Source organism: Eubalaena glacialis, chromosome 11, assembly GCF_028564815.1.
Source record: "Eubalaena glacialis isolate mEubGla1 chromosome 11, mEubGla1.1.hap2.+ XY, whole genome shotgun sequence".
NCBI lineage: Eukaryota > Metazoa > Chordata > Mammalia > Artiodactyla > Balaenidae > Eubalaena > Eubalaena glacialis.
The window spans coordinates 65,404,787-65,416,184 of record NC_083726.1 but is presented as its reverse complement, the minus strand read 5'-3'; the positions used below and the strand labels follow the sequence as shown (position 1 = coordinate 65,416,184).

General features: G+C 55.4%; 1 protein-coding gene across 2 annotated transcripts; it reads right to left on the bottom strand.

Moving 5' to 3' along the window:
* Positions 1-309: 309 nt before the first annotated feature.
* On the bottom strand, positions 310-10,455 carry MCRS1 (microspherule protein 1). Of its 2 annotated transcripts, XM_061204346.1 has the most exons (15): positions 10,367-10,455; positions 9,072-9,191; positions 8,425-8,563; positions 7,921-8,059; positions 7,149-7,307; positions 6,889-6,998; positions 5,848-5,956; positions 5,435-5,573; positions 2,395-2,470; positions 2,009-2,037; positions 1,800-1,892; positions 1,515-1,597; positions 1,232-1,319; positions 857-984; positions 310-734 (listed from the first exon to the last, which is right to left on the bottom strand). In XM_061204346.1, exons 2-15 carry the CDS (start codon positions 9,079-9,081, stop codon positions 648-650), a joined length of 1,389 nt encoding a protein of 462 aa, XP_061060329.1. In that variant the 5' UTR covers positions 9,082-9,191; positions 10,367-10,455; the 3' UTR covers positions 310-647. The 2 variants fall into 2 exon arrangements, with proteins under 2 accessions (XP_061060329.1, XP_061060331.1); XM_061204348.1 differs by lacking the exons at positions 9,072-9,191; positions 10,367-10,455 and adding an exon at positions 8,751-9,057.
* Positions 10,456-11,398: the final 943 nt, after the last annotated feature.

Below are 11,398 nucleotides of genomic sequence, written 5' to 3'. Positions count from 1 at the left end.
CTGGGACTCCGTGCTGCCCGCTGGCTCAGGGCAGGGAGCTTGAGAGCAAACAAACAAGGGCCTGGCCCCAGAATCTCACAGGGAGGGCTAGAACTTCTTCAGCCGCAGGCCCCAGGCTAGGAATCTTTGGGCTCCTACTCCTGGGGCCCTTCCTCACCTCAGCCTGCTCCTCTGATGTCTCATCTCCCTCTGCAGGCTGGGGGACAGTGGCCTGAGGCCAAGGAGGGGTTCTGCTATCCCCTGCATGTGCCCCTGCCTCACCTGTCCCCACATTTTTTATATTAAAAAAAGAAAAAGAAAAGAAACTACTTTGGAACTCAGTGCTTTGTATTTACAAAAGGAAAATAATAAAGGAAAAGTCTGAAGCTAATCAGCTGGAGACATGGAGCAAAGGTGGGAATCTGGGGGAAAGGGTAGGGGGCCTCTGCAGAGAGAGAAAGGGAGGGGCTCTGGCACTAAGGCAGCCTGAGGGTCCCTTTCCCAGGGCCAGCCCCGCCCTCCCGCAGAGGCTCAGATCAAGGGGCCAGGAGCTGAGTCTCCCACAGCCCCCTCTGGTTTTTCCAGGAGCCTGAGTTGCCAGCTCCAGGGGTCTGGGAGGGCAGGGGAAACTGAGGCCAGAGAGAGCCCATGGGTCCTGCTACCACTTCTCACTGTGGCGTGATCTTGGCAGCCTCGGCCCGAATAAGGGCAATGAGGTCCTGGTTGATGAGGAAGACGAATCGCAGGCTGGCAATCTGCGGGCGGGAGAGAAGGGTGGCTAAGGACAGAGGTGAGACTGGGGGCCGGGGCCAGGCCCACACGCTGCCTCACCACACCATGGGGCTCATCCTGGCCTTTCCACCTCCCCCCAGCTCACCTCCACCACGGAGTTGTTGCTAAGGCGCCATTTGGAGCCACACAGCACAGGTCGTCCATCGATGTAGATGGGCCGCCGGCCCTCATTGGCAATGAAGAAATCACCGTTGTTCTTCAGCTTGATGACACCTATGGGAATAGAGAGGAATGGGGGTATGATGGGATGGGGGGAAGGCCAGAAGAGGGCCTGAAACCCCCATGTACCCTCTGCTTCCTGGGGCCGCTAGAAGGCACCCAGGACTCCCAAGTTAGAGATCTTAAAATGCCAACTCCTCAGCCCCACCCAGTCCCTGAGGTTCCCATGGAGACCAAGCCCCAGGGCTGGAGGGCAGCGAGAGGCTGGGAGCGACATCCTCACACTGCTTCCCGCTGGTACCTTGCTTCCGGGAGATCTTCCAGGCCGGACCCTCCAGAGACAGGTCTACGTCAATCTGGTTATCCTTGGTTGCTCTACCTAGGGTGATCTGGGGAAATGGGGCAGGTGAGGGCTGGAACCTGAGGAATGGGGAGGAGTCCACACAGGCCCGGGAAAGATGAGAAATCAGGGACCAGACATAGAAAGGGCAGTGAAGGGAAGATCGACGGAGATGGGGAACCTAGGAAGGGGGAGGTAGGGGTGGGGACGGGGATGAGGACAGGGAGGGCTGGGCCGGCCTCACCTCTCTCGAGCGCATCAGGTACCGCACCATGCGGCCCCGCAGCACTGCCAGGGTCTGGTTGTCAAAGTCTGGAGAGCTCATGCCTGGGGGAGAGCAGCTCATGTCAGAGAAGAGCCCACTCTTTAGAGCCACAGCATGGAAGGCAGGGAGCCAGGGCAAGATCCACTGAGGGAAAGGAGCTAGAGGTCTGGGAAATGAGGGTGAACCCAGCCAAGCAACTCCGGGGGCTCAGGGAGGGGCGAAGGGATTTGGAGCACGACCCTGCTGGTCCCCCGGCCTCCTCACCTGTGATGCTATCTACTAGCACCTGCCACTTATGCAGTTCCTGTTCCAGCTGCCGAATCTCTCGTTTCTGGCGCCGGTCAGCCACTGTCAGCTCTGGGGTGAGGTGGGGTGGTAAGGAAGGACTCTGAGGTCACCAGCACCTTGTACTGTTTCTCTCTGTTCCAGCAGGAGCTCCCACCCCCTCACTGTCCCCACCAAGGCACACTCACCATGTTCTAGGACTTCATCTCGCATGTCCCTGGGGGGGCGAGAAGAGAAGGATGAATCAGGCTCCAATTTGAGCTCACCTGCCATCACCATTAGGTGCTACTGGGCTCAGTAGGATCCCTCAGTCCCTCAGCCCAGTGGCCCCGTGGGCTGTTCCTCTGGCCTTAGCCTAGCTTCCCTCTCTAGGGTGGGGGTAAGGTACAACGGGGCGGGAGGGACGGAGAGGGCGCTTAGCAGGGAGACCAACAGCTACAACTGGAGCTCCAGGCCGAGTCTGGGCTGGGCTCCGTTCCCTGCAGCAGGAGAGGCAGGGCCGGGCAGCACAGGGAGCTCTGTCCTGGGGAGACACTCAGCTCTCTGTGCCCTGCCTGTGGCCCCAGCCACTCACTTGAGCTTACTGTCATCAATCAAGTCCTCTGCGTCGGAGAAATTCAGCACTTGGTCCCCCTTGGGCAGCGGCTGCACTGAACGAAGGAGAGAGGGAGGGTCAGCGCCAATGCTCCTACTCAACCACAAGCTGCTGAGCAGACAAATGAACTAAGAGGACAAACTGTAAAGACAGCCCATGGGGACGGTCTCGTGCTGAAATCAACAAAAGTTAACTTGATACAGGTAACAGCATGCATGCAGATCAGACTGCACGCTACTTTGGCAAAAAGCATTCCTGGGGTTAGCTGGGGGGCAGAGGTGGTTCTAGAAAGGGAAGGGAATTAAAATTGACCTTTGGGGCTTCCCTGGTGGCGCAGTAGTTAAGAATCCGCCGGCAAACGCAGGGGACACGGGTTCGAATCCTGGTCCGGGAAGATCCCACATGCCGCGGAGCAACTAAGCCCGTGTGCCACAACTACTGAGCCTGCACTCTAGAGCCCGCGCTCCACAACTACTGAAGCCCACGTGCTACAACTACTGAAGCCCACGCGCCTAGAGCCCATGCTCTGCAACAAGAGAAGCCACTGCAATGAGGAGTTTGTGCACTGCAATGAAGAGTAGTCCCCGCTCGCCGCAACTAGAGAAAGCCCGTGCGCAGCAACAAAGACCCAATGCAGCCAAAAATAAATAAAAATAAAATAAATTAAAAAAAAAAAAAGTTGACCTTTGCATGGTCTTTTCAGTGTGCAAAGAGTTCTCACTTACAAAGCCTTGAACTACGTAGGGAAGGCATTACTATTAGCTGCACGTTACAGATGAGGAAACAGATACAGGAGGAAGGGTTAAGCTATGTGACTAGTTCAGGACACAGCCAGGAATCAAGGCCTGCTTTCTTGATTCCAAATCCAACTGCCTCTTCTACCACATCACATGCTCCCAAACATTTTCTGCCACATTCAGCAAGGGGCTGAGAGGCACATGCCAGTCAAGTCTCACTCAGGATGTATCAGAAGGGAGCCTTAAGCCAGTGTTTTCAAATTGTGGGTCATGACACGTTAACAGGTCATGAAATTCACTTTTTTCCAAAAAAAAAAAAAAGAAAGAAAGGGAATGCAGTAATATCAGAATCCATCAGATGTATTCAGGATAAATATTGGTTCATGCAAGTTTTTCAGTTCTTTTCTGGTCAAAATGTAAAAGCGATTGGGGTCCCCAAATCTGAGAACTCCTGCCTTAGTGTCAGTTGTTCCCAGGACTGCAGCGTCTGCTCAGCAGCAGCTCCGACTAGCTAGTGAGACTGCTGGTTGAGGAGTCTGACAACCCCTGAGGTGTCATCACTGCCAGGGATGCGAGGGGGGCTGCATAGGAGCCACAAATGCTCCACCACCACCGCCCTCCACCTTAGTTCAGACTGTGGGGAGACGGGGTTGGGGCAGTCACCTCGCCAGAGCTGCCTGAATCCTACCAACCTAATATTCAGCTGACTTGATAGGTAAGCAGTGTATACTCCCTGTTCCTAGGGACTCCAAGCATGAAATAGCAAAGGAGAAATCAAATATCCACATAAGATGACTCTTGAAGAGAAAAATTATACCTTTACGTTAACAAATATACAAAATAGGGGCTTCCCTGGTGGCGCAGTGGTTAAGAACCCGCCTGCCAATGCAGGGGACACGGGTTCAAGCCCTGGTCCGGGAAGATACCACATGCTGCGGAGCAATTAAGCCCCGGCACCACAACTACTGAGCCTGTGCTCTAGAGCCCGTGAGCCACAACTACTGACCCTGCGTGCCACAACTACTGAAGCCCGCACGCCACAACTACTGAAGCCCGCACGCCTACAGCCTGTGCTCCACAACAAGAGAAGCCACCGCAACGAGAAGCCCGCACACCGCAACGGAGAGTAGCCCCCGCTTGCCACAACTAGAGAAAGCCCGTGCGCAGCAACGAAGACCCAATGTAGCCAAAAATAAAATAAACTTATTAAAAACAAACAAACAAAAAAACAAATATACACAAGGTAACTTTTGAAATAGTGACAAAGGAGCTAGCTACAGCAGTAAAAATAAACTTTATCCAGTGTCTATTCTCTCTGTGGGAGGTCAGTGATAGCTGAGCCTGAGGAAGCAGCAGAGATCTGGAATAAAGTGGGCTGCCCACTGGGCACTAAATTCAGAGATCCTCAGGAAGGAAAGATGGGGCCTCCCCTGACAAGATTTCCTAAAATCCTCTGGTAGGAATCTTTTATTATCCAGAAGCTGCAGGACCTAGCGAGTAAGGTGACAGGCAGAACTGAAGCTTCATTTTCAGAACAGTATGAACAACTACATAGTAGCCAACATGCAATAATCTTTAGGAAGTAAAAGTAAAGTGTGCTTGGACTATGGAAGTCTGACCCTGAAACCCAAATCTAACTGAAGAGCTTCCTGCAGTTTAATCAGACTGCTTTCCTAATATCTGTTATTAGGAGAGTGAGAGTTTTGCTGGTGAGGGAAGAAAGGAAGCTTTCTGGCCCTAGGGAAAGGAGAAAGACAGGCGGCCTGGGTTAAAGTCCCTGCAGGGATTTGGGAATGGCCTGATGGCAGCCCCACAGCACAAATGCTTGGTGGAAGGAGAGGCAGTGAGAAGGAGTGTGGAGAGAGGGAAGGGGCAGAAAGCCTTAGAGAAAGTGGGTGGGAAAGGGGGAAGGGTGAGCGGTGAAGGGACTTTCACATTTTACTCATGTTCAAATGTTGCTTGTGAAGAATGTACTATTATTTATGTAATGGTAAAACATGTCAAAAAACACAAAAAAGTCAAGAAGTGGGAGACAACTCTGCCATTTAGTCTTTTTGTTCAGGATTCTAGGCAATTTTGGCTACCCTCACGACGATCCTGAAGACCGTTCCAGCCACTTTCTCTCCCTCTGGAAGGAAGTGGTTTTTGCTGCAAAGAGAGGTGAACAAGACACTGGGGGCCACGGAAGGATTTGTTACAGGGCACCTGAGGGCAGCTGTGTCCAGCCCCCTTCACACTCACATACACGCACCCTCACTCTGCCAGCTCCTGGGCCCAGTTACCTGTCTGGTCCTCCAACAGGTAATACTGCTTCATGAGCTGCCAATGGGCCTGCAGAGCCTTGGCAGTACGGGCCAGGTAGAAGGCATCAGGGTGTCTGTGCAGCAGGTCCTGGAAGGTCTCCAAGGTAGGCTGGCTGGTCTGGAGGGCAAGAAGCACACTCTGGGCATCTGGGTTTCCCTGCTCCTGTCTCTGCCGTACCATCCGTGCCCCCTGCCCCAGTCCCCAGCAGGAGCTGGAAAAAGTGATAGCTACTGCCACCCAGGAAGCCAGGCTTGGCTCTCCCTGAGGACCCGGTCCACAAAGGCCTTGCAGGTGTACGTGCATCTCCAAGCAGTGGAGCCTCCCCGCAGTCAGTTTTCCAGGTTAGCCGGCTCCTGCCCTGCCCCTCAGCATTACCAGCCCTCAGCCTTACCGATCCCACTTTGCTCAGCAGCTGCTCTTCAGCCTTGCTAAACAGGGCCTTGCTCTGGATGGCGGCAATGGCCTCTGGGTGCAGCTGTCTCATGGCCTGGCAGGCCAGCCTGGGCAGGAGGGAGATAGAGGGCAGGGCAGGGTTGAAAGAAGGGTGTCAAGCAATCTGGGGTGCCTACTTCTCCAAAGCCTGCAGGCCTTTGAGATCCAGAACTCAAAGATCCAGGCCCTCAACAGGAAGAGCCCAAGGCTTAGCACCGGACCTGTGACCTCGTGCGTCTGCCGAAAACATTAACAGGCAACTCAGAAAACTCAGGTTCCTGTGTTCAACCCTGTGAAGAGGCTCAAGGGCACAGCCGCCTACAGGCCAGTCTGGAGGGAGATCCTGAGACTGGCTGCTGCTCCTGCCCCAAGAACTTCCTCCTTACTTGGCCAAAGCTGCCACCCACTAGCCACCTCCTCTTTCCCAAGCTGTGCCCTGCCCATTTCCTGGTATATCAGGGCTGTGGCTATAGCTTAAGTGGTGACAGGGGCTGTGGAGTAGAAGATGGGTGTTAAGCATTCAACCAAATTCTGATGATGTCAAACGAAGTGACTGAGAAGGAAGAGTGTGTGTTGTGTGTGTGCATAGGTGTATTTGGACTGTTGGAGCTGGAAGAGGCCCTGGTGTTCTTCTGTTCCAACTCCTTCTTCTGGAGGAAGAAACTGTGGGAGGTCAGTGTGGGAAGGCTGGGAGGTGACTGCCCCAAACCACAATGCACACGGTGGTAGAACAGGGCTCCTGGCACTCATGTGGTGTTTTCTCTCATGCTACTTCCCTGGCTTCCAGGTCCTTGCTCCTGACATCCAGCCTGGATTAGCAGGGTTGGTAGCAGGAAGCAGCTTCCCCCTGAAGCCTGGCAGGTCTCCAGTATCATCTCAGAAGACACAAGGCCCCAAGGAGCCCTGCCTCCCAGGCCCCTCCCCTGTACAATTCTTTCTGTTCAGGAGCCAAATTCTGGTGTCCCCAGTACCGCGCTGCTGCTGGGGCCAGCCCACTCACTTGGAGATGACAGGATCGTAGAGCAGGGCGTACCAGCGCTCCTGGACTTCCCTCAGGGTGAAGCGGCAGCTGAACTTCACGCCCAGGTGGACAGATGTCAGGTCATTGGTCTGAAAGGCCCCAGAGTGGTTTGCTCCAGCCTTAGAGCTGGGAAGAACCCTCCCGTGCCACCTACAGGACACTGCCGGGCTAGATGGGGGGTTGGGAACTGGAGGCTGCGGGGAGAAGGCGAACACAACCCCTGTGGTGGGAAGCACTACCTGCAACACGGCATTGATGAGCAGGAGGTCGTCCGCAGGCTTCCAGCGGCCCAGATCCTTGGTCACCTGGAGTGGCTGTTTGCTCTTCTTCACACGTTTGGTGAGTCCAGGGGCTGGGGCTGGGCTGGGCGGCACAGGGGTGCTGGGGGCCTTGGACACCTGGGCAGAAGGCAGGAGCAGAGTGAGCTCATCAGGGCAGCTAGGGCTTCAGGCCTAGAGCTTCGCACACTGTGTGGCAGCTCCAGCCCCACCCAACAACAAGCCACAGGCAGGGGGCTCAGCTTTCTAGTGCCCCTCCCTCCCCTTTCCCGCCCCCATCAAAGTACTTCTACACAGTCCTTGACCATATGGGGTCTTCTTTTTGCTGGTGGCGTCCCCCAACCCCAGCATGGAGGGTGGGTGGGGAGGATACCAGGAAAACACTCTTGCTGGTACAGTGTCTGGGGCCAGAGCAATGCCACCTGGGGGTTATTTTTACAGCCAGCAATGCTCTGAACAGGCTGTCTGCTCCCAGAATAGATGCACGCTCTATGCCTCCCACACAGAATGTGATACAGGATGCACTGACAGGGTGGTGATGGGTGCAGCAAGAAAAGCGGAGTAGCGAGGGATGGGCTCCCAGGAGGGAGGCATCTGAGGTGGGCCAGGGCAGCTTGATCCTCTCATAAGCCTCCTCTGCAGGGCTCTTGCCAGCTGGCAAAGGTTGTGGGGAAACACAAAATCTGGCACTGGCCCCCACCCCTCTCCATTCCCCACGTCTCCCAATCCTCACCTTCTTCTTCTCACTGGAGGAGGGTTCACTCCCCGAACAGCGCCCTGGTTCCACCCCACTGGCCCCCTTCGCCCGGGTAGAGGACTTAGCCAGGCTGCTCTCCACCAGCTCATCGTCAAACTTTTTTCTCTTGATGAACCTGAGAAGAGTCCTACCCAGTGAGCGCTCTGTGCCCCATCCCCAGTACCCACTCACACACACCCAGCTCCTAAAGTAGAGCAGGTTCCCAGCAGGCAGGATGCTAACTGCTCTGGCTCAGTGGATGGGGCATGGAACTGCTATGCTCCACCCCTGAGATGACAGCATACTGCACCACAAAGATTTCCTGTCCAAGACCTAAGATCTCCCTCCCTTGCTCTCAGTCTCATGGGGAGGGACTTAGTAGGGACAGGAAAAGCACAAGGGTCTGCCAACAGTTGGGCCCCAGAGGGACTCAGGGAGCCATTCCCAACAGGGGTGAAAGCATGCAGCAGTCTCAGTCTCTGGCCCTTCAAACCCTAGTACCTGGAGGAGCTTCTTCGTTTAGGGATGGTGCCCAAAGCCTGTGAGGAGGCCCGCTTCTGCCCTGCCAGTGACTCCTCATCCTCTGAGCGGCTGGCAGTGCCTGATGCCATCAGGGATGAATCTAGCAGCCCCTGAGAATCTAGAAAAAGAGAAGTGGTGAACCCAGGCCTCCTAAATGCCTAGCAGAGCCCTGAGCCTCTGCACATGGGACCCCTCCTCAGCCCCCCTTCCCCTACCAGCCCTCTTGGTCCCTCCCCTGCTTCCTTGACACTTGAAGTTTTAAGGTGGGAGTTCCTTGGCCATCCAGATCCCATCTGGGCCCAGACCTTCCACGCTGGGCAGTTCTCCCGGTGCCACGTGTCATGTCGTGCAGCACATGGTGCTCAGGTCAGACTGGTGATGCCGACACACCGGGCTCTGGGCATAACTGCTCCCTCTGCCATCAAAATGCAGCCATGCCAAAGAGCGTCAGCTCAACAGCAAGTCAGTCAATTGTGGCCTCTGCCGAGAGGTACGTGGGTGGTGCTGGCCCAGGGGGAGGTGGCAATGCCCAGCCAGGACCGAAAGACACACGTGCCAGGCACGGGGTGGAATCAGCAGATGCTTGGCGCCTGAGCGTTTGGGGAGCTGGCCCGGCCTCATACTACCTTTGTCCATCCTCTCACAGTCCCAAAGCCACTGGTTCCAAACCACAGGGCTAGAAGGAAGGGTCCCACAGGTTCATCCAAGGATTCTGACCAGGTGAGCTTAGAGGCTGAGAAGAGATTCTGCAAAGGAGAAATGAGGCTCCCTGAGGCTCAGGTTTCGAACTGGCCAGCCTCACCTCCTTACACTGGAACAGGTTCCCCAGGATCCCGTAAGCTAGGGGAAACACCAGGAAAAGAGACACAATATATTCTGCCAATATGACCCTGATAAACCAGTAGCCTTTCGAAGGTCACCGACATCTCTGAGACAGTCATAAAAGCTATGGACCCTAGAAAAATGTACACATTTTAGGAGGTTCACAAACCACTCTAATTCTACTCATAGCCCCTAGGTTAAGGGCCTTGACTATAAACTAGCAAGAAACAAGGGATTCTTGGCTCACTTTTTCTTTGTCAGCTGCCCATTCAGCTCCCCTCCCAGCCCAAAGCAGGGAAAAGGAAACGGAGACTGAACTCCAACCAGTCCACCTCACTTTTTTTCATTTGAAGCTCTGGCTGAAGATTTAGTGGGTGGTACCTCGTGGAAGCTAAAAAACGCGGCTTGGGAACTGAGCAAATATCAACCGCCCTTGGGGGGGGCCCTCGCCTAAGCCCGGAGAACTCAGGTATTAGGGACTCTGCGGAGCGCGCCGCTTCGGAGAGTCCCGCCCCTTCTGACCAGGGCGTCTCTCCGCGCAGCGTTCCAGCCCTGCCCCCAGGTGCGCTCCTCGCGCCGTACCATTTGATACGGCTGGGAATCTTGCCACCTGGGGAGACGGTGAAGGGCCCGATTCCGCGGGTAGACTGAGGCAGGGTCAGCGCCCCCTGCCTTCTCCGGCCCTCCGCCCCTCGTTCTCCCCCCAAGGGCACACCCACAGTAGGGGATTAGTCCAGGTCTGTTTCAGGGCCTCGGGATAGGAGTGGTGACGAAGTCAGCCCTGCAACTCAAAAGCAAAGCACCGAGTGAACCCCAATGCCCTCGCAGCCTTGGTTTAAGCCCCACGGGCCGGTGGCGGGGAAAAGGAGTCAACTCCCAGACCAATTCTCACCCCACCTTCAGCATGCCACCTTTGCGCATGCGTAACTTCTCGGACCAGATTCTGGCCCGGTCCGGCCCACGCATGCGCAGATTTTCGGGGCGCTCCCGGGGCGGGGCCCCAAACCTGGCGGGGTGTCGTCCCCGGCGGCACTCTGGGGAACTCCATTTCACCCCCAACTCTGCTCAGAACACTCAGAGGCGAACCGCGAGGTCTCACCATTCCTAGGCTGCCAGCTCCAACAATTTCTCCGCGGCGACAGCAGCAGCCGCAGGGCCAAAGCCGGCTTCCGTGAGGCCCGTCTACTTCCGGGTCTACGAACTAAGGGCTGCGCAACCCCTTCCGGTTCGCCCCGGTAACGTGCGTAAGGGGGCGTGGCCGTGGTAGTGAAGGTGTCGCTGTTTTGTTAACAGCCGAAATTAAAGGCTTTCCCAATTGGGACAACATATAGGGAGGCATCAGGGATTATAGGATCCAGGTTGGTGGAAGTGATTAAAGGGAAAGGCGAGACTTGGGGCGGGATAGCCTGAGTAGCGAGATGAGGCAACGCTGGAAGGGGCGGGCCCGAGGGTGGGGCCGGGCGGCTGACTGGATTTCGGCTTCCGAATCTTGCAGCCTCCTGAGACATCTAGGACTCTTTGATAGTTTCTCAGGACCAATTATGGATTGTTTGATTCCACCAGAGGTTTTAGAGAAACTACTCTGTGGCGGGCCCTGTGCTAGGCACGATACGGGGAGATGATGTTGAGCTCCCTCCAGCCGGAGAGATGCATATAGAAGGGGCAGGGAGGTTGATGTCTAAGGAACGGAGGGAGGGTTGTAGGCCGCGGTTCTAGAAGGTAGAGGCCCTGGGAGAAGGAGTGCCCTTCCCATCAGCCCGACCCCACCTGGATTGCTGGAGGCAGCTGTGGGCCCCGGGAGGTAAGACGACCAAAGGAAGCACCTTCAGAGGAGAGTGCCCTGGAGATGGGAGGACAAAACTACAGGAAAAGTTAGGAGTTTGGGGGTGTGAGAGCTGTCTTGAGAAACCAGAAAGACTGTTCTCTAAAAGAGGGTTTCTATTTGTTTTATGCTTCCTTGGAGGGGCACGAAAGGGTAATAGCCTTAGAGAAACACACTGCGGCTCAGAATAAGAAAGATACAATTCCAAAGCTGTCCAGCAGCTAGGGTGGTCCCCTCAGTGGAGGTGTCAAGCACACATCACCTGGACATTGCCAGGCGATTCAAGTGTCAGATGGGAGGCTAGCCCTT